This window comes from Eumetopias jubatus, unplaced genomic scaffold (genome assembly GCF_037043125.1).
Source record: "Eumetopias jubatus isolate StellerSeaLion01/CBP00866 unplaced genomic scaffold, mEumJub1_p1.0 scaffold_3, whole genome shotgun sequence".
Taxonomy (NCBI): domain Eukaryota; kingdom Metazoa; phylum Chordata; class Mammalia; order Carnivora; family Otariidae; genus Eumetopias; species Eumetopias jubatus.
The window spans coordinates 70,012,011-70,034,548 of record NW_028274809.1 but is presented as its reverse complement, the minus strand read 5'-3'; the positions used below and the strand labels follow the sequence as shown (position 1 = coordinate 70,034,548).

General features: G+C 33.9%; 1 protein-coding gene across 2 annotated transcripts in view; it reads left to right on the top strand.

The window, feature by feature from the left end:
- PSMD14 (proteasome 26S subunit, non-ATPase 14) overlaps positions 1-22,538 on the top strand; it is a 99,739-nt gene that overhangs the window by 63,424 nt on the left and 13,777 nt on the right. For both annotated transcript variants that reach the window (XM_028113123.2, XM_028113124.2), the window contains 3 exons: positions 12,287-12,394; positions 18,917-18,991; positions 22,381-22,506. In XM_028113123.2, the coding sequence (XP_027968924.1) occupies positions 12,287-12,394; positions 18,917-18,991; positions 22,381-22,506 (309 nt within the window). The remainder of the gene's footprint in view (positions 1-12,286; positions 12,395-18,916; positions 18,992-22,380; positions 22,507-22,538) is intronic.

Here is a 22,538-nt window from a genome sequence, read left to right as displayed (position 1 = left end):
ATAAATAAATATGTATTTTTAGTTATTTATAGTGTCTTAAATGCGTTTTAATTTAATTATATAACGAATTTGCATTATTTCTAATTAATCATAATTCATGTTAAAAGAATGAAATTCATTTAAAAATATACTTGTATGACGTGACTGTTGTCATGTGGTAAAATGTAGTTATTTTTTCAAAATAATATATCTAAAATTACTTTATAAAATCATAGGTATCACTGTCTAGGTTTATATGTCATGAAAAAATATTTTTGAAAAATTAAGTACTGTCACTGTCACTGATGATTCACATCACCTCTTGTACCTAACATGTAGATTTATACAATTTCATGACCTGAAATAAGGATCCAGTTCTTTCTCAATAGTGTAACTTCATCTATAGGATGTCAGAGTTTGGTTATAATTTATGGTTATTTTAGTGTCAGGACCTCTCAAAACTGTGAGCCAAATTAAATGCTAGTAAATCAAGAATATAAACTTTCAAAAAATGAAGAATAGCATAGGATTCTCCCTCCCCCTTCCCCGAATGTGATTTATTAGAGCTATCAAAATATTTAGTAAGACAATGATTAGATCAAGAGTTAAAATGACAGTCTATATGTAAATTATTCAGTTGAGACTCTGTTCACTTAATACCTCTTTCCTGTAAGTTTTATATTTTCATTTTTATAAATCCCAATATTATCTATTTTTGAGTGATTAGGTAAGCACTGAATCTTTGTAATCTCATTAATTCATAATGTTTGATTTCCTTTTATAGTGACTTGATTGTATCTTTATGGAATTATTGCTGTGTGCCAGGTATTGTGGTGATAAATATTTCAACTTGTCTCATGTATTCTTTAGTAATTCTGGAGATTCCATTACTTCTCCATTTTATCAATGAAATGGTAAAAAAAATTAGGGTCAAAGAGATTACTTTGCCCAAAATTATAGCATTATTAAGCAGCAGAACAAGGATACAAATCAGGTCTATAAAATTTCAGAGCTCAAGCTGTTTTACTGGCTCTTTAATATTAGACACTTATGAACTATGTAATTAGAGTAACTCAGGATTGGAAAATGAGTATCATAGGTCATTGCAAAACTTTTTCTGATATGGATAGATACCATTCCCTTCAGTGTAAGTCAGGGTAAGGGGCTACACATTTTAGCTAAGTTCTCAATAGTTCACTTTACTATTTATAGTAGTTACTATGTATTAATTGATTTTCCTCATACAGTATTTGTTGTATTCATTTTAAAAAACAATTTAGACAGACTCATTCCTGTCAGCTTTTGCGACATCCCTGGGACCAAACGTTGAGACCTACATAAATAATAAGATATACTATATGATAAAGAATCTATAGCACTCTGTATATAATCCTGTAAATGTTCAAAAATTTTCAAAAATGTCCTGTAAATGTAAAAAATGTTTAAAAGGTGGAAAATGATAACATGTATAATTTAAATGGAGAGTAAGCTATAGAAATTACTGATGAGCTTGACTCTAAACTTGTCAGTGAAATAGTTTTTAAAATTTTGTTTTAGTTTATTTGTAAAATACACATATTTTAAGCTTCAGTTCTTAAGTAGTAAAGTTGCAGCCTCTTGCTTAAAGTTTTTTATCTTGTTTATTCAGCCCACAACTGGACTTGATCCAGCAGCAGATTTAGAAGTTAATTTAGCTTATAATATGATTATACTTCTTTAGGGCAAAAAGAATGATGACTTTTTGCAAAGTCATAAAACTACCATGCAACTATTACTACTTTTGAGAACCTATTTTCTTACCACAATTCCTGTCAGTAAAATGGTCATATGTTACCTGCTAACTGATAACAATCTTTGTGTTTGTTCTCTATTTTGAAAACATTAAAAGAAAAAAACCACTAGTAACTCTTTAGTCCAAATAAATCTTCACACTGGTTGAATTTTCTTGAGAAATTTTTATTCAGTCTGGTCAGAAATAACTTATCAGCAGGTGTTTCTTAAGTACACCTCATGTTGCCTGTGTGCTAATGATTCTGGTATATAAAATAGATAAAAAACCAGTCTTTGTCATTTTGAGAAGTTAAGTCATATACATTTAGTGTATGCCAGATAACATATATCTAGTGAGCCAGATAACATTTTGCCAATTATGTGCTGATAATCCTGCATTGACTATTGATAGAATACAAATTACACTGATACTGCTTTGTTTCTATAACTAAGTATTAAATTGATTGCTAGAGAGAGAAATAATTCAACAAATACTTAATCAGAACCTTGTATGTGCCAATTTGCAATAAAGTAGTAATTGTGTCGCAAACATAGTAAATGCAAATTGGAAGAAGAGAGAAATTGGTATGGCTGCACAAAGTAAGTGAAGCTTGGACTGAGCTTTGATAGGCAGGCGGGACGTCACTCAGAAAAGAGAAGTTTGTCCTTCTGGAGAAGAATGTAGAAATAATTCTATTCCAGGTGGTATACTTACTTACCTCTTTGTTCATGCTTTTCTCACAGATATTTTAGAATGTAAAATGAGTAGTTTTTGATGTTGTTATTGTTATCTTTATTCAGCATTTTATAAAAAAATGGGGCTTTGAAAAGTAAATGCAAATATAGGAGGAAAGGGGCGCCTGGGTGGCTGAATCGTTAAGCGTCTGCCTTCGGCTCAGGTCATGATCCCAGGGTCCTGGGATCGAGTCCCACATCGGGCTCCCTGCTCAGCAGGAAGCCTGCTTCTCCCTCTCCCACTCCCCCTGCTTGTGTTCCTGCTCTCGATGTCTCTCTCTGTCAAATAAATAAATAAAATCTTTAAAAAAAAATAGAGGAAAGGATTAGGGAATGAATATTATGAGAGTTTACCTTTTGAGAGATTTGTAAGATTTTATCTTTTTCAGGGTAAATGGGGGCAAATATTTTACTTATCCAAAAGTTTTGTATTAGAAGCTTTAAGGTGGTGGAGATTGTATAAACTACTCAAAAATAGTTTTGTTTTAGCTTTTTCTTATTGTTAAAAAATACATATCATAAAGGCAGGGCATAGAGGAATGAAGAGCACAGGCTTTGGGATCAGGGCTGCAGTCGAATCCCCTTCTTATCTCTTTATCTCTTCTTTATAGTATAACTTTGAGCAAGTTATCTAATCTTGAGCTTCAGTTTTCTCATCTATAAAACAGGGCTTTTAGTACCTATTTCCCAGTATTATGAAGTGATACGTCGTGAGTCGAGTGCCCCTGCCATATAGGAGATGTGCAATAAACATTTTATTCTCAAGATTAAATTAATTGCTACTTAGGGGTGCCTGAGTGGCTCAGTTGGTTAAGCGTCTACCTTCAGCTCAGGTCGTGATCCCAGGACCCTGCGCCGGGCTCCCTGCTCAGTGGGGAGCCTGCTTCTCCTTCTCCCTCTGTCTCCCAGCTTGTGCGCTCTCACTCTGTATCTCAAATAAATAAATAAAATCTTTTTAAAAAAATAAATTAATTGCTATTAAATACATTAACAACTAGCATATTTTAAAATGTAGAATATAAATATTTCTCTTTTTTTAAAGATTTTATTTATTCATTTGACAGAGAGAGAAACAGCGAGAGAGGGAACACAAGCAGGGGGAGTGGGAGAGGGAGAAGCAGGCTTCCTGCCGAGCAGGGAGCCCGATGTGGGGCGCCATCCCAGGACCCTGGGATCATGACCTGAGCCGAAGGCAGATGCTTAATGACTGAGCCACCCAGGCGCACCTAGAATATGAATATTTCTGAGAATTTTATTAAGAACAAGTCTGTAACTGTGTTGCTCACTTTAAGAAGGTAAGAGTGATGACTACAAAAGAAATGAAAACTTTCCCTTGTATTTTGTATCTCCTAATTTAAGAATACTCTTCTGAATCAGCAGATTTTTTTTTTTTTTTACTGAGCACTTACTATTTTTCTGACATATTTCTCTAGGACATGCTGATGGAGAGAAAAATACATACATTAAAATTCTGGCCTCTGAGGTGATTAATGTCTCCCATCCAAGTACTAACCAGCCCCCACCCTGCTTAGCTTCCGAGATCAGACAAGACTGCGAGCGTTCAGGGTGGTATCTGAGGCAGTGAAAGATACTTAGAATACCTGTTGTCCATAAGATTTTCTTTTGATCAGTGTCCCGTAAGGGTCAGTTAGGGCTGGATAGTCCTACTCTCAAATTGTATACACATACACACACCTTTTCTTCATCTAGTTTTCCAGATTGCAAGAGAAAAATAGAAAATAGGACACATAAAAATTCTATTTCTACTCCTAATATAGCTCTGTGAGCATACCCATCCAACTCTTGGAACAAGTTTAGTTACTATATTATCTTTTGTTTGCTTCCTGTTTTACACTCTTATTATCAGAAATTGTCAGCTAGGAATGTTAAAGCAATTTTATGTTTAAAGTTCTAAGAAACATAAATCTTATATAGAACTAACAGTATCGTTCTTTTAATTTATAGTTTCTGTGTTAATAATTGTGTCTTTGAGCTACTTTATTATTGTTTAGTACTTGCTATGTATTTTGAGTGATAGAAATCTGTTTCAAATTAGTTCAAATTAAGCTGTTTCAGTAAAGATAAAGGAAACCTTTAAAACTCTTCCCATTACTTATAAAAATATTATTGACTTTTGATTCTGAAATACTTTTCTTTCCCCAATCTAATGATGCTTGATCATTCTCCAGATACTTACTGATCAGTACTGTGTCACAGGCATACACTGGAGACGTAAAGAACAAGATCTACTCCTTGTTGTTAATGCCAGTATTGTACCAGCAAATGCGAACTATGACATTGTATAAGAAGCCTTTCCCTAGCCCATATATTTTAATAAGTTCTTATCATATGTTTAATATGTTCTTATCATTGTAATTTCCTAAATAAGTTAGGATTGATTATTGTGCTAGATATTCTTGTAGGTCATAGTTGATTCCTCAGTGATTATTCTTAGACGACTAGTAAGCTGATTAATAGATACCCACTGCCACTTTTTACATTCCAAATTGCTTTACTGGATGAAGTTTTTATTCTAAACTAAACTAAACAGAGGTCAGTGCTTTGTGATGTTTGGGGTTTTTCAGTTCAGTATGCAATGGGTAAGTATTTTATGAATTCAAAACTGAGCAGTGATAAAGAAATGGTAAGTATATATTTTGTAAAGCTAGTGATTAGATTTTTATAGAAAACAAATGCCCTGCCCCTTTTTGAAGGAAAAATAAACATGAATGGTAAAACTTTATATAAAATGCTTTCTTTGGAGCTCTTGATTTAATACATATTTATTCTGTAACATTATGTATGCCAGGTACTCTGCTGGGGAATGGATATTTGATGGCAAATAAGACGCAAACCTTGCTGTCAAGTAACTGAATCTAATAGTAGTCTTTTCTTGCTTTTGTGTTAGGAGAAAGTGTTACATCAAATAGCTTGGTGATGAAGAGTACTAGCTTTGGCATGCTGTGTATGTACAAATCATAGTGGTATCACTTTGCTGGTTGTGTCATTAATTTATCCAAGTTCTCTGAGCCTCCATTTTTCTCATCCATAAATTATGAATATTAATACCTGCCTCTTGGGTCTTCAGAGGCTTACACAAGATAATTTCTGTACAATATTTAATTAATAAGCTCAGTAAATATATATAAAAGTGATACACAACCAAGTATTAACTTTTACATATTTTTCTTGCAAAAATGACCATGGCTACTGAGAGATGGTAGTTTGAAGGTTATATTTGCATTTTTTTTTGGAAGATGATGTTAAAGCACAAGCAGTGTATGTAAGTCCTTTATTCCCCTTATCCAGCTGCCTTACCACCTTGTTAACATGGTTGAGCTCTTTTAGTCTCTAAAGCTTAATTTCTTTCCTTTTTGGGGAACTGTCAATAAGCATACCAACTGTATTGCTTTAGTTTGTGTACCAGAAAGGAATCTGAAGTCACTTGCTCATTTTATATAGGCTAGGTGAGTAGCCACCAGATAGAATTGGTATTCTGGTATCAGACCAGTGACCCAGAGGTGATAGTCTCTGGTAGCTCATAAATAGTCTAGTTCAGTTTTTAAGTTTAGTGTTTATTTGTCACTGTCTAGAAATATCTGTTTTACAGGAGTGTCAAGATTCTAGGGATATTGTTACTTTTAAAAAGAGATAATAATATTGGGTATAACTGTATACTTTTAAAAAAAACTTTAATTAGGAATTTTTCTAAGGAAATAGATGTCTTTAAATGTTTCTCCCTAATTTTCTTTTCTTTTTTAAAATATTTTCTTTAAGTAATCTCTATCCCCAGGGTGGGGCTTGAACTCACAACCCCAAGATTAGGAGTTGCATGGTCTTCTGACTGAGCCAGCCAGGTGCTCCCTCCCTAATTTTCTATTGATGTTTTCATATGTCGAGTGTCTGGATATGTGGTTTTGGGAGTAGCTTTTTTCTAACTTTAACACTCTGTTGCAGTAACAGTACTCCACTGTTTACCAGATCAGTTGGGTTGCTCCAAGAAGCAGGTTCCAAATGGGATGAGCTGTGCAAGAGATTTATTTGGGTAAATACCTGTGATGGATAAAGGGGACAGCAGTACAGGTGCGACCCTGTGGAAGGAGAAAGGGAAGGTAGAATTGGGAATTCGGTACAATTGGGAAGGTAGGCACAGTATCAGACTATACAGCATGTTTCTGAGAAAGTTTCAGCCAGACTGATGGGGAGTCCTTGAGACAAAGTTGCCCTTTAGAGGAATCCTTCCTCTGTTTGGCAGGAATGGCTAGTTTCTAGTACCCCCACTTTGCCCAGTCATTACCTGGGAGTAGCCCGAGGGAAACATGACCTGGGGTGAACTCCCAGAAGATCCAAAGGTCTAGCATGTGGAGGTGGTGAGTCAGCCATGCTCTCTGCAGCAGCTTCTGTTGAACGGAGGTCTGAGCTAGGCAACTCTGTGACTGCCACCATTAATAACACTGAGAAATACGGTGGCAGGTATACATGTATTTTATTTAATCTTATCGCCAACTCCGTGAGGTGTCATTCATGAGCAAATGGAGACATTGAGAGCGTAAATAACTTATCCTGGATTGCTGAGCTAGCTAGTGGTAGAACAGAATTGTAACTTAGGCAGGATTCTGACTCCAGGGTCTCAAACATTTAAGTACCTATTACCAGACTGACTACATGCATACCCTAAAAAATTCTGCTGAACTTTATGATTTAACTATATTCTTTTTATAAAGTTTTATGAATCTGAAAAGTCTAATTACCTTTTGCCATACTAGTTTCTAAAGATCCATTTGTTTTCATTAAGGCATACATGTTCAGAACTTGCGCTTTACTGTTTGAATTTTGATGCATGTCTTCACTTGTCAAGAAAAGTACATTATGCTAGTTACACCCCATCCCCCTTCTCTCCCAGTATATTGAAGTTGTACTACAGATCTCTAGCTACAGTAAGCAGTTCTCCAAGGATGAGGAAAGAGAATGTACATACACATAGGAATTTCTTTTCCAGAGCTAAAATTGACATTTTATAAATAATTTCCGTGTTGCAAACTTGAGACTAAGAAATCACAGCAATTCAGTGATATGCATTTGGCATGAGTCAGTTTTAGTTCTTAGTGCTTTTCATTGGAAATGGCATAAAAAGTAAGATTTCTTTGAATTTTTTATGCTGTGGGCTTACAAGAGACAGAAGATGTTTTTCTCTTATAGATGCTTGGCAGTGCACGGCAGCAGAAGTAACGAAAGGGTCACAAACCCCAGCAGTACTGCCCAGGTCACATGCACCCTTAATTTTTAAAGAATCTAGAAACAACCTAAGCAGTTGATAATAGGTCATTTCTAGGTGATAAAGGGTATTTGATATGGAGTGCTGCTTTTCTTTCTACACCTAACATTTTTTATAGTCTTTTAGACTATAAAAGACATGTAGAGACTTTATGTTTTTAAATACGTAACAACTGGTAACTGAATTGCAACTTTTCTCTTTTTTTGATATTTGAAATTGATTTTGAGGTCTTAAAATTTTTCTTTCAAACTTTGTTAAAAAAATTATTTCGGTTCATTTTATTTCTAAGCACTTTCCATAGTCATTGACTTCAATATAAGTGCAATTGGAAATGCCAGAGGCAGCTACTATTAAGAGAGAGAGAGATGGAGAGATGATAATTATAGTAACTACTGCCAAAAGTGTGTATGCATTTTTCCTTCTAACACCTTTGTATTAAAGTAATTTTAGGAGATTTACAACATAGCCTCCTTTGAATGGAAAAATTGGGAAACCTAGATTGATGCTTTAGAAATTTAGTCTAGTCTCTCAGTGACCTACCAGTTGATATGAAAATATGAATTTGAAAATAAGTAGCATATTGGGTAAATTGTACTATACTCATGAAAGAAGCCAAAAAAATTATGGATTAAGCTGAATTTGAAAATAATTGCAGTTTTGAGTCCTAAACCAGACTCGTTATTAAAATGAAATGATAGGTTCTTGACCCTTGGGTGTGCTTGGAATAAATATGGAACACAGTATTGTTTTTAAAACTATTTTGCTTTTATAAGCTAAGACAGATGTACAAAAAAGATGCAGTTTTTATTTTGTATTGGCAGCTTCCAAATATTTAGTATCTATTTCCAAGAGTTGCAATTAGTAAAGCAACCATGGTACTGAAATCTGCACATCCCACAAGCTAATTATATTTGCAAGGTCAGAGTGAATACATATTTTCAGAAAAATAAAGGGTTATATAAATATGTGTCTTCTACTTGGCTGTTATATCACAGTTTGTTGATCTGGAGTATAATGTGTACAATTCACAAATTTGTCTGATAACAGAAAGTGGTGTGTGATTGTGTTTATTTTACTAACCAGTATATTCACAGCAATCACTTCCAAATATCTCTCCAGTAAAGATGTGTTAATTACAAAACAGACAAGGTCTTCTATTATATTAAAGCTACTAACAAGAAGACAGCAGGAATCACACATGTAAATAGCATCATCAACCCCTATTTTAGTCCTCTGTTTTGATCTGTGAGTTGCGCATAGACCAAAGGTGCTATTAAAGACTGAGTGTATGAAATAGGCAGCATTATATGAACAAAATTTATTCAACAAGAAAACAGACCTTTAACATGAATTTAACAAGCCTGAGAAATTATAAACTATCATATGCTGCAGATTCATGCAGTGATAATAAACAAAAAAGGAAAGTAAGAGGTTTCCCTAAGCTAGCCAAACTGCTAATGGTTTTGTTATAAGCTGTCTACTGTTGCAGTGACCTCTGAAAAGTCTCAAGGCACTTGTACCAGAAAAAATTAAATGGTCAGGCTGGTGGATAGAGTTTCAGTGTGGTGTATAGGAGTTCAGCATGGAAAGGAATTATAGAAGTCTAGCATCACATTTCTGAAAATATTCTTTAAACTTTTGTTTGGAAGTTTTTGTTACTGCATATTAATGTAGTTTTTGCAAAGTTTTTGGCTAAATTACTGTTTGGATTTATAAGCTATAAACTGGACTGGTTTAATGTATGTATACTTTAAAACAAACTGTTTAGAAAATTCATATAGCTTCAGAAATGGATTCTTTCCCCTGTCTCCTTCCCCATACCTTAATTAATCTTTGGGGGTTCTTTGTGCAGTATATTGTATCTAAGATTTCCTTTCTTATCCGTGGGGTGACCACTTCGCTGTCATTCTGTTGCATCATGCTGTAAATACATAAACATGGAGAAACGCCTTCAGCTTATACACACCTCCAAGTGCTCACCAGGGCTTTTTCTTGAATCTTACTGTGGCATAATTAACACCTTCTTCACCCATTGCTCATTAGTGCGCTGGACATTAATGAGTCTATTTTGATAGGTTGCTCTAAAGGAGGAACACACTTATTCTCACAGTGCAAAAGGCAATTATAAAATTGTACAGAAATTAAAATGTAGACTATATTGCCATATTTATATTTTTATTGCATACTAAATCTAATTTTGGTCTGCAGGTTGTTGAACATGTTAGTTTTCTTAAGACAGTTGCTATAGCAATGGCAGCAAATTCCTTTAATCTTCGTGTAGTTAAAGTATTCTTTTCTGTTGGCTACCATATCGCTCCTGAGGAATTGTCAGTCTAAGCATGTTATTTCACATAGGCCATCATTTATTAGTTGAACAGTATATTTTTAAGTTTTTTCTCATTTTTTAATAGAATTTAATTTTTTTGTTTTAGATAGGTTTCTAACGGATCATAATACCTACTTAGCTGGTATTTCATTTCCTTTTTATGAAGTTTCGCGCCTGCTTATAATATTTCAGAGAAATATTATGGGGGTTTTTTGCATGTAAAATAGCTGCCTGCTGTTTTAGTTTGAAAGTGTTCAGTATAAGACAATATATAGGCATTTTGTTGTGATATATGATGGAATTTTCATAGTTTTGTAGGACTGGTTTTTTTTTTCCTACAAATGATTTTACTGAAATCTTAAAATGGAACCAAAGTATTCTAAGAATAATTAGGCCAAAGTGATGCTTTACTCTTAAATTTACCTCAATCTTTAAATGGTGATGGTTCTTAATCCTGCATTTATTTAAGTATATCTATTAAAATGGTCATTTCTCCTTTTGCTGACATTTTAATTTTATTTTAGGGTGCTTTTTTGGTAGAAAATTTTACTAAACAAGTGTTTGAAATTATTTATGATAATATCTGATTAAAGCATGTCTGATATTAGTACCTTTATTATTGTTTTATGAAAATAAATGATAAAAAAATGTAAGTATAAGCAAGAAGTATTAACCCAGGCCATATTTATTTATATATAAATATGAGAGTTAAGTCTGAATTACAGTTATTGTATAAAAAGAAAAAGGAATTTTCACAAACTATTAAATCATGTATGTTCTGGGAATACTTGGTTTTATTTTGAGGCAAGAGGACTCTGGGGAAATTCAAACTGTTAGAAATAAAAGCAAAATTTCAAAGTTGATTTTTTTTGGCCTGCCAGAGTGGACACTTGTAATGCTTTAGGTCTAAGTTTGTATCTTTTGTACTGTTTGTTGACCCTTTGTGGTAGCCTTTTAGAAAGAGTGACTTTTTTTCTTCCTTTAGATCTTGTTCTTTAGTATATAACATGTATACATACCTACTACAGACTTTTAAAACTTGATTAGATTTCATTTGGCTTGAAAATAAATTTGATTTTCTACCTCTTACTAAACTATACTTACTCAGCTGTACTCAAGCTATATGGAAATGGGGAAGTCTAGTTGATGGTAGCTTTTATAATGTTAATAAATCTCAGTTAAAGCACTTTTATGGCAAATCTAGAAAAATGTATTATCCTGCTTTAAGATTTTTTTATGTGACAGAAGTATTGAGTTTATTCTCTAGGTAATTGATTTAATTTACCAGAAAGAAGCATCTGTCTTAATGTCCCAGCGCTTTACATAAAACTTCACAGCATTTTAAAAGCTTTAACGAGTTCTTTTCAAATCCATGATAATGAACAGAAAAAGGTGTTTGGATAATATGTGATTCTTGTTAAATTTCTTAATATATAAGAGCTAACAGATGATACTGTATCATATAAGAATTTGAACTCTTTTTATACAGAAATATTGAATACACTTAGAAAAAGATGATACCTATCGTTACTTCTTTACTATGAACTTATGGCCATCTCAGTCTATACTATGTTCCTGGCTTAAAGCACAGATGACCTTGGTTTTCTTGTGTTTGCCTCCTATTCTTGACAGTGGCTTGGATATTTAAGGCCATCAGACAAGGTATAAAGTCTTTTATAGTCACAAGAAGTAAAAGGTATCTGACTAGAAGAGAATACGTGGAGCAAGTGCCTTGCTGGCTGTAATTTTGTTGTCATTTCAAGTACTGTGGTAGTATAATTGATGTGACAGGGCTGGGCTTTACATGTGGTCCCTTAGCTTGTGCTCACTTTCAGTTTTAGTTTCTCTTTGTCATTCATTTTGATTAGGTAAAATTTAGGTGACAAACATATGCACACCAATGGAGGCTGTTTGGTGTATAAGTTTAGTAATGATGTATTTCAATAATAAAGATGCAAAGTTAATATTTTTCTTTACTGCTTCATGAAAATTGCAATAATTGGTGTCACCTTACATTACAAGATAGAGGGTGGTGTGCTGATGGCACAGTCAGCAGGAGGCTCTTTTTTATTAATATTATAATTAAATGATTTTCTGGAAATAGGCCAGAAACAGATGCAAGTTGATCATGCCTGTCCACTGTTGCTTGGTATCATCACTTGCTTTTTAAAAAGAATTGACCTGACACCTTATTTTTACAGGTTGTTATTGATGCCTTCAGATTGATCAATGCTAATATGATGGTCTTAGGACATGAACCAAGACAAACAACCTCAAATCTGGGTCATTTAAACAAGCCATCTATCCAGGTAATGCCTGTATTTGATAATGTGTTAAACTCTACTTTATATTTTAAAAACCTATTATAAATGGCCATTTTACGATCTAATACTTAGCATTTTAGTTTGTTTGCAATTAATTTTTCTTGTGCTTGAGAAGATTATGGAAACACTTGAAAAATTAGATTTGCTCATTTATGAGGCGTTTTTAATGGAGTCTTTAAACTTACCTAACATAGTTTGGGGATACTCTTTTTGGAAGCACAGTAGAGTCTTTTATCTTGAGAGTAACTTACGGCTTTGCATGGTTAACACTGTAGTAGAGGACTGATACAAGTTTTGGGTAGAGTGCATTGGGGTATCGTTATTGATTGGTTAGTAGACATTTCTCAGCATTAAAATTGGGAAAATTGATATTTCTGTCTCTTAAAGACAGAAACAATTCCTTTTAAATGGTACTTAAAACTTTCTGCCTTTTTTTTTGTTTACTCTCCACATTTAAAACAAACCCTACAAAACATATCTATATTATTACTTTTGATTCATTTATATATTGTTCTAATAATGTCAACCACCATTATTATAGTTATGCAGGCATTTAATATCCTCCTGAATGATTAATGTTTTTTTGTATCATTCACATGTCTCATTGTTTTTACACAAATCTTTATTGTCTGCAAAGATTATTTTAAATATGTTTTTAAATGCACCACAACCTGTGTCTATATAGTTAATTGCTTCTCTGAAGATTAATTAAATGGACAGAAATACCATGTTTGGTTAAATAGAACACATAGGACAAAGACATAGTAGCTATTGCTTCTTGCCTTCTGAAACCTGGCTCTGTCATATGATTGTCTTTGGGGAGTTGTGGCTTTGACAGTTAACCATGGTTAAGCCTGGGTTGCACTCTGATTAACTTTACACCTTTAGACACTTACTTTTGCAGCAGTCACTCATCTGAAATCTTCTTCAAAGTGAAACGCTTTGTTTCAAAGGATTGAGGTGTGTTGCTTTGGAATAAGATTGTTTTACAAGTCAGGGAAAACTGCAAAGTTTAATGAGTATGAAATAAGCTACCAGTGTTTTTGATTGGGTACAGACAAGCCCATGCTTGTATGTTCCAGGAGAATATATTATTGGACCTGTTTAGCCTGTGATAATGACCTTTCTTATAAACCCCCATAGTATCATACTACTTCATTATTATTTTTATTTTTATTTTTATTTTTATTTTTTTTGCCAAAGGTTAAGTAGCATCTCACAATCCAAGATCATTGTGATTACTACATGGTATAGTTCTGCCAGAAGTTTTTACTAATTGCAAGTCAGTAGCCACCTGTTGCCGCTTTCATCTTTTAAGTGTAAACCCTGCTTTTTAACTTTATAAATTGAGTAAAATCAATATTAAAATCTTTTTTTTTCCTACAGTAGTCCAGTTTGTATTTTTTAGTCCTACCTTATAGTCTATAACTTAGGGTGGACCTTATAAAGCAAGTTCCAAACCAAGTTAAAAGGACCTGTGTATATAGCTACAGTGTCATTGTTTTTCCTTTCATTTTAGTTTGTTTTGCCTTCTAATTAAAATCTGTAAATATATTTATTTCACAGTTTATATAGTGCTCATCAGAATGACATCTATCTGGGTGCTTTACAGTTTTAAGACAATTTCAATACTAAAACACTTAAATAGGACCAAGCCAACAAGTAACAGAACAAAGCCACACCTTAAAACTATTTTAGTTTTCTAAGACAAGCTAGAAAGAAAGCAGCCCAGAAGAACCTGAAGTGGTGAATGGTAATATTTGTAATAGAATTTTAATATATGTTAGTAGAATCTTTGACTCAGGGATCAGAAGCCTTTCGAAGGGGTTTTATTTTGAAGGAAAATTAGTTTGTGTTAAGAGGAGCCTTGCACCTAAGTCAACTTTCTAGTAGTAGGGATAGAAACCTGACAGCAACCATCAGCACTTAACGCTGATGGTGACGAATGCTTTCCTAACACTGATTTTTTACTATTATACTTATAGTAATGGGGGAAATTATGATTATATTATAGACTACTGTTTAATAATTTGAGGAAAGTTTAAAATGTATTAAGAAAAAGATTATAAAGTAGGATTTACAAGCTCTTCTCTTTGGAAATACATATTTTATAAAATGTGCCTATCTATCTGTACAAAGACGTTAGTAATTATTACCTTTGGTGGTGGGATTATGGAATTCTTTTTCTTGTTTTTCCTTTTCCATATTTCTTAAACTTTCTACAGTGAAACATATATTACAGAAAACGTTATTTTTAAAGCACTAAAACAATGTTGGAAATATCTACAAGACAAAACTAATAGGCAAAGTTTATGTTAAGTATCATGTTTTAAATAAGGGAAGCCATTAATAATCCTGATAGGGAGGCAGAAGTATGATGCTTACATTCTAGACTTATGTTTTAATATATGAGACTTTGTATTATTTTGTACTTGGAACATTTACCATTATTGTCAAATGTATAGGATTGAGGGTTAACAAGCATTTATTTGAGTAACTAAAAATTTTAAACTAGTCCACTTAAGAACTGTTCAAAGCATTTCAGATCCTTAAGAGCCATAGTATATGTGAAGACTGGGTTGTCAACTGCATGGAAATTTAGTAACTGTTGATACACAGATATATTGTACAAGGACTGTGAGCCTCTAAGTGTAGCTCTGGGTACAATTGCATTGTCTAACAGAGTTAAGCTCTTTGAAAAACATCATTTTCAGTACTTATTGAAAGTTATAAAACAGTTGCTCTGGAAGGAACCATTGTGGTCATTTTGTTGGTGAGGGAACTGAGGCCCAGAAAGTTCCTATTTGCACAGGCTTTTGTAGTGAGTTAATGTAGGAACTGGTATTCATAACCTGGGCTCCTGGTTCTTAATACTATATTTGGAACTTAAATAATTAATTTTAGCATAGCTAGTATATTTATACAGTTCAAAATTCAAAAGGTACAAAAAGGTATTTAGCAGAAACTCTCTTCTACTTTTGCTTTTTGCAACCCAGTTCTCTACTCCCAAGGAAAAAACAAAACACACTTTGTTTCTTTTCAGAATTACTATATTTATATAAAGAAAAGTCCATTCATTTAAAAATATGATCTAATTGATATTATTTAGCTCCACATTTTCACTTTATCAGTGTAAATTTAAGGCAAACAAACTTGTTTTTGCATCCGAATAAACACACCTTACTTTTTTAAGAGCATGGAACTTTTCTGACCTATCAAAAACCTCTAAAAAAGTTATTATTATAAAGTTCGTAAGCTGTGTATTTTATAATATGCCTGCTTTTCCATAGCAGTGAGTATATGGATATATAACTTTAACCTCTTCTCAATAGTCTGGGCAGTGTCAATGAAGTATAATAAGGATAGGTTTTAGTTGTTTGTAGTTATTTGACACAGGCATTATATAGGAAGCCATTTAAGTAAAGGATCCTATTTTAGGATCTGTTGTCAATAATCCCTTTATATAAAATACCATCTTACACAGTTCTTTCCAACTTGATAGCTGACTGCCTCTCATAAACTGCTTATATGTTTATTCCATAGTTTCTGCCACCTTTGCTCATATATCACTACAGTTCTAAGTTTATTGCTTTTCCTTCTTGCTATTATTTATGCTCTAGTGGTTTACAGTCTTGAACATTCTTTGGGATTAGGTATCTAGTCTCCCAAAGATATTTATAATACTCAAGTTCTATAAATCACATGAATGAACAAATACAGAAATATAAATAATTCAAATGGTGGTTAATTTTGAAGTTGATTTCACTGTAATGATTATGTATTTTTTTAAACGATTTTATTTATTTATTCGAGACACAGAGATACAGAGAGAGAGAGCATGAGCAGGGGGAGAGGCAGAGGGAGAGGGAGAAGCAGGCTCCCTGCTGAACCAGGAGCAGCCGGACGTGGGGCTCGATCCTAGCACCCTGGGATCATGACCTGAGCTGAAGGCAGACGCTTAACCATCTGAGCCACCCAGGCGCCCCTATGTATTTGTTTTGAATTTGTCATACTAACAAAATTATGAAGCTTTACTCTAAAGATTAACTAAAGCAGCTTAGAAATAACCAGGAAGTTAATCAGCGGGATCTCAAAACTCCCCTTTGTCTGTGGTCCTCCAAACCATTCTTTATCTAGAATAGATAGCCCCTTAGACTGATAATGAGTTCCAACCTAGGCAGAACTTCCTTCTTGAAAGGTTGGCAAGGTTTGAGCAGAGAAAACAAGGGTCAGTATATACAAGAAGCAAATAAATAAGCTCACTGCTGTTGGTAAATTCAAAACGTATTGTCCTAGAAACAGTGCTGTAAAAAAGTGCTGATCCCGGATCAGCCACTGAAACCTTATTTAGTTCACAGTATATAATATTATAGAATAGAATCAAACTATAAGAATGCTTCTATGAGAAACTCTTGTAGATTTTAAATAGCCATTTAATGAATGAGTTTGGGGAACATATCCTGTTTTAATGAAGAATTGCCTAAATTTTCCTAAGTCCATCATACGTTTGTTAAGTATAAATTAAAAAGTTAAGAAATGATGTTTTAAGAAATTTCCTAGCTATATTTCTCTTTTATCTGCCTGACATACTATGCCATTTGCTAGTATATTCTGTTTAATTTGCAATTTGACCCCTACAAAAGGTTGGTTCTCCTTCTTGATAAAACTAATCTTCTATTTGGCATATGCTGCCTCAACTTATTGACTAAATTGGTTAGTTTGAGAGAATTTATTATTCACTGAGGCTGTGTTTTTTGGGCTCATGTGGAAGGAGGACTGTACATGGCCAATTGTGATTTGGAGTGTACTGGGGGTACACAGCCGGTGAGTAAGTGGAATTGGAAGACTGCTTGAGGATATCATTTTATTTAAACTTACAAATTTTTAAATCATTATACCTGCTCATCTTTCATGCTGCCTGTGTTAGTTTTCCTGCTTTTATCTAAATAAGGTCATTAAAAATCAAGTAGGTAGTGCCTTCAGATACCAAACTGCATATTTTAGCAGTATAGTTAATCTTTAAAATGTGGACTGTGGGCCCGTTTATTGACCACAGCTGTTACTAACTTTATGGCTGCTATGTAGAATTATGTAGTCAGGGCATTGCACAAAGGTCCTTCAATGAGGAGGGCAATTGGGAACTAAAATCTAGTGTAAGTTCCACTCTCCAGTCAGGCTTTATCCACTGGGAGGACTAGGTACCATCTTCTTCTAATTCTTCCACCCAGGGGATACACTTCCTGATTTACATAAATATGAGTACATATTAAGGAAGGCCCTGATTAATTCTATTTGTTGATCTGCACAGCACAGCATTTCTGAGCACTGAAATTTAATTCACTACTCTTGATGATTATTGAGATGGATAAGGATTTAATAGATACACTTAGTACTTTAATTTTGTACATCAACCATTTTATTATAGCAGATGTTAGGATAAGAATGGATTGTTAGAGTACATACCTAAAATGCTTTAGTACTTGGTGGAGTGTTTTTTTGCTAGCATAGTTTTATTTATTTATTTTTAAAGATTTATTTATTTGACAGAGACAGTGAGAGAGGGAACACAAGCAGGGGGAGTAGAGAGGGAGAAGCAGGCTTCCTGCCCAGCAGAGAGCCCAATGCGGGGCTCGATCCCAGGACCCTGGGATCATGACTTGAGCCGAAGGCAGACGCTTAACGACTGAGCCACCCAGGCGCCCCAGCATAGTTTCAAAATAAGACTGGCCATGCTTTGTTTTTATCCTGATCCTTTAAAGTATAAAGACTTAATCCAAGAATTTCCTAAGACACATTGTGGCATACTATGGTAGAAAAAACATGGGCTTTGGAGTCAGAAATACTAGAGTTCAAATCCTACCTTTGCCTTGCTGTAAAACTGGGACAAATTAAGATTTGTGTTATGTTTTCTTCATCTGTCAAAATACAAATGGAACCAGCTTTACCAGGTTGTTACGAAGATTAGAAGACCTAATGTGAAAAGTAGATGCTGTGTACTCACTAAATGTTTCCTTTCTAGCCCTTCTTCTACCTCAACACCTTAACTGCTTCACTGTAAAAATCCAGTAATTAGTGCAGTGGTGGTTTTGGTTAGCTTTATCTTTATAGTTGAGCTAACCCTAAAACTTTTACCCTTTTGTTTTTATATTTGTTGAAAATAAGTCCAAGGTATATTTCTGTACTTTCATGTCTTACTAGGCTGATAGAGGATCCCCCAGAATATCATTCTGAACCCCATTTGAACATCTGTTGCTAGAGTTCGATATTTGAGCAGTTGTGAATGGATTACAACACAGGCAGGGTTATCGTTTCTTAAAGCCATGTCATTAGCTTGAATTTTTATTATGATCTGCCGGTTTGTCTTAGAGAAGTCAAGTGCAGTGGAAAAAATTCTGATTAGTGAGAAGATAGTAAAAGTGTTGTCTATAGGATATGTCAGCAGTTTCAGACTTATTTTTTACATGCAGAACATTAATTTGTCCTTTATCTACTCCTTTATTTATATAGGCGTTAATTCATGGACTAAACAGACACTATTATTCCATTACTATTAACTACCGGAAAAATGAACTGGAACAGAAGGTAAGTTAAAATTTGTATCTTAGAGGGAAAAAAAAAAAACTTTTTCAGACCAATTGAATTATTACATAGTATATTTGAATTTGAATTGTTGACCTTGTTCATTGATGTGTTCAAATATTTTTTCATTCCTGATGAATTACAGGAACATAAAATAAAGGAATATTTTATTGGATATATTGAAAGACATTTTACCTTATTGGTGGGTGCTAAACAAGAAAATAAGTAGGAAACAAACATTTCTGTTTGATTTTATGATTAATTACAAAAATCTTTCTCCTCGTTCTGTGATTTTTCTGATTAATTTATCTTTTTCCAACAAAATTACCTTTTGAAACTTTTTCCAAATGTGAAAGGAATAAATTGGATTATAATTGTGTAGTACTTAAAAAAAAATTACCCTATTTACATAGGGTAAATGAAAGGTGAATCAAAAGGGAAATGCAGTAGGGTTTTCAGATATTTATTTATTTATTTAAACTTAAAGTTTTTTTTTAAAGATTTTATTTATTTATTTGACACAGAGAGAAAGACAGCGAGAGAGGGAACACAAGCAGGGGGAGTGGGAGAGGGAGAAGCAGGCTTCCCACAGAGCAGGGAGCCTGATGTGGGGCTCAATCCCAGGACCCCAGGATCATGACCTGAGCCACCCAGGCGCCCCAGGTTTTCAGATATTTAAAGCTAGATTCTTACCCTTTTTTGTACTAGGCAATTTTTAAATTTGGTTACTTTAAAAATTACCTAGCATCTTGGTGGCTTAGCATTCTTTTATTTCTACTATTTTAGGATTATTTCAACTAATACCAAATATTTCAGTCTGCCTATTGCTTTTTGAAATTACAATCTGAACTGCCTTTTTTTTTTTTTGCTATTACGATTAGTCATCTTCCAAATTAGCTTCTTGTATTTCTCCCTGAGAAAGACTTAAAATAATTTTTAAGAACCCCGAGTACTATTGATAGCCAGTAAGTTTTGGTTCATATGTGGCTCTCAAGTGCAAACATGCTAAGTAATCAGGAGTAAATAAGACCTTATTTAACTGATCAAAACTGTTCCTCACAAAGGTGCCTTAGAAGGAAATTCTCAAGCATGAGGTGAATGGGAAGTGGGATGAATTGGGCTGTCCATATTGCCTCCTCTTTCAACCAGATGACCTCCACTTTTAATGTCATTTATATATTGTGCAGAAAGATGTGCTGTATAAGATTTTCATTGAAAGAAGAATTCTGTTTTGTTAAGTTTTATAAACCATTGTTTTAAAAGGTCAAAGCTACCAGTCAGCTCACCCAAAGGACCTGTGTGCTTGAGCATGCTGATGAGTGAGGGGCTGCAGGTGCCAGTTCTTCCCTGACCCAAGGGAGACACAGAGCCATAAATCTTTCTTCAGCTGTTTGCCTGTGTCCCAAAGTTTGTATGTGCTGTGGTAGATTTAGTTGATAGCTTGAAGTATATTTTCAACACTTATTTTTAATTTTTATAGAATAGGTACAGGCCATGAAAAAGAGCACCAGTCAGGTACAAACTGAACATATTATTCACATAGGTAAATATTTTATCAGTCTGATATCTGACACCCAACTATTTGGAAATATCCAGCTAATTACATCAACTTTTCCCCCTTTTTGATGCTCCTAAAATTTACCATGATCCTTGGCATGAAAGATGCACACATAAATACCTACATAATTAATGTTATGTTTATGCTCCTAGTAGCTCAGTTTAGGAGCTTTTATAGTACCAGAAGCCCTGCCTTTACTCTTACCCCACCAACCTGTATACTTACCTTCAAACATACTCAAGGCTCACAGTGGAATCCTTGTTTAGGCATGGTAAGGATATCCTCATGCTCTATGGGAACTTTGGTTTTGAGGTGGTAGGAAAAATCCAGTTCTCAACACTTAACTATAGGTAGCTTTATAACATATATAGTTGCAGCTGCACCAGAATTTCCTGAAGATGTATTTTCTAGAACACTTACATTGGAGAAGAGGAGAAGCAGTCAAAGAAATTGGAATTACTTGTGCAGGATTTTTTCAGTTTTTTTGCAAACTACTGTTGTCCCTATGGACCCTTGAATAGGAATGGAGGAATTTGGAGCTTTGTGTCTTGTGAAGTCTTATAGGTGATTTTTGACATGCAGCTTATTCTCTAGCATAGAAACAAAAAACAAAACAAAACAAAAAACTAACTTTGTACCACACATAACTGCAAAATTCTAAGCAAGTAGAATAGTTTTTCTAAACTAAACTCGACACTTCAGCTATATCTTCAGATCATGGCTCATGGATCTCACAAGATAGACTGGTCCTAATGGTAAAAGAACAATAATCGTTTTTTTTTTTTCCACAAAGATTTTATCAGTCATTTTAAAAAGTTACTCAATTGTAAGTTCAATTAAAGAACATTTATAGAGTAATAAGACTACAAAAAACTGTCTTAGAACTCTAAACTTGAAAACTTAGAACTTTGAGGAATATGTACTCAGAACGAGGAGTCTAGCTTGAGAAACAACGAACTAAGGTGTTTAGTTCCATGATCACTAATAGGGTCTGATCCTAGTTTGCTGCTTTGATTGTAGACTGGACAAATCTGTGATTTCTTGCCCAGTTTCATGACTTTTCATTCTGACAGTGAGGAAGTTTTCATTTTAAAAATTATAGATGGAATATTAGAATTGAAAAGAAACTTAGAGAGTTATGAGGCCTTAGTTCATAGATATATAAACTGAGGCTCAGAAAGATTTAAATGAAGTCATTCAGTGAATGGGACATTTACCTCCTTATCATGGCCTTTGAAAGCTGGGCTATATGAACTATTAGAGACCTTGTGTGTAATGTAGTAGTTTCACTCATTCATTCATTCATTTATGCATTCACCAAATGTTTATTGAATGTCTGCTGTGATTAGACTAGATATTTTCTAGACACTAGATCTTGGTGATCTTGAAATCAATAGGGCAGAGCTCCTACCCTGTTGATTTTTCCTTAGTGAGAGAGAAATGCAATAATAAAGAAAACAAAAATTTCAAGTGTTGATAGTGTTATAAAAATGATAAGGGAAGACGGATGTTTAAGATAGTGTGAGGTGACTTTTGTATATGTGGTGAGGAAAGACGTCTAACTCTAAGGAAATGAGAAATAAAAGCCATGCACAGATAAGGAAAATAGTCTTTGAGGCAGAAGGACAGCAAGTACAAAGGCCATGGCAGTGGAATATTCCTGAGGTTATATTAATATAAATTTAGGAGAAGTCTTATTCAAGTTTAAGTTAATAAAATTAAGTTTTAAATTCTTTCATTAATTCCAAAGTTTTTTTGTGACATTGTTTCTCAAACAAGTGAAGGAAATACCCTCAATACAGGAAAATAATTACTTTTTCTTTATATTTTTTAGATGTTGTTAAATTTGCATAAGAAGAGTTGGATGGAAGGTTTGACACTTCAGGACTACAGTGAACACTGTAAACACAATGAATCAGTGGTAAAAGAGATGTTGGAATTAGCCAAGAATTACAATAAGGTGAAAGTTACTTCCAACATTTATTTCTTTTT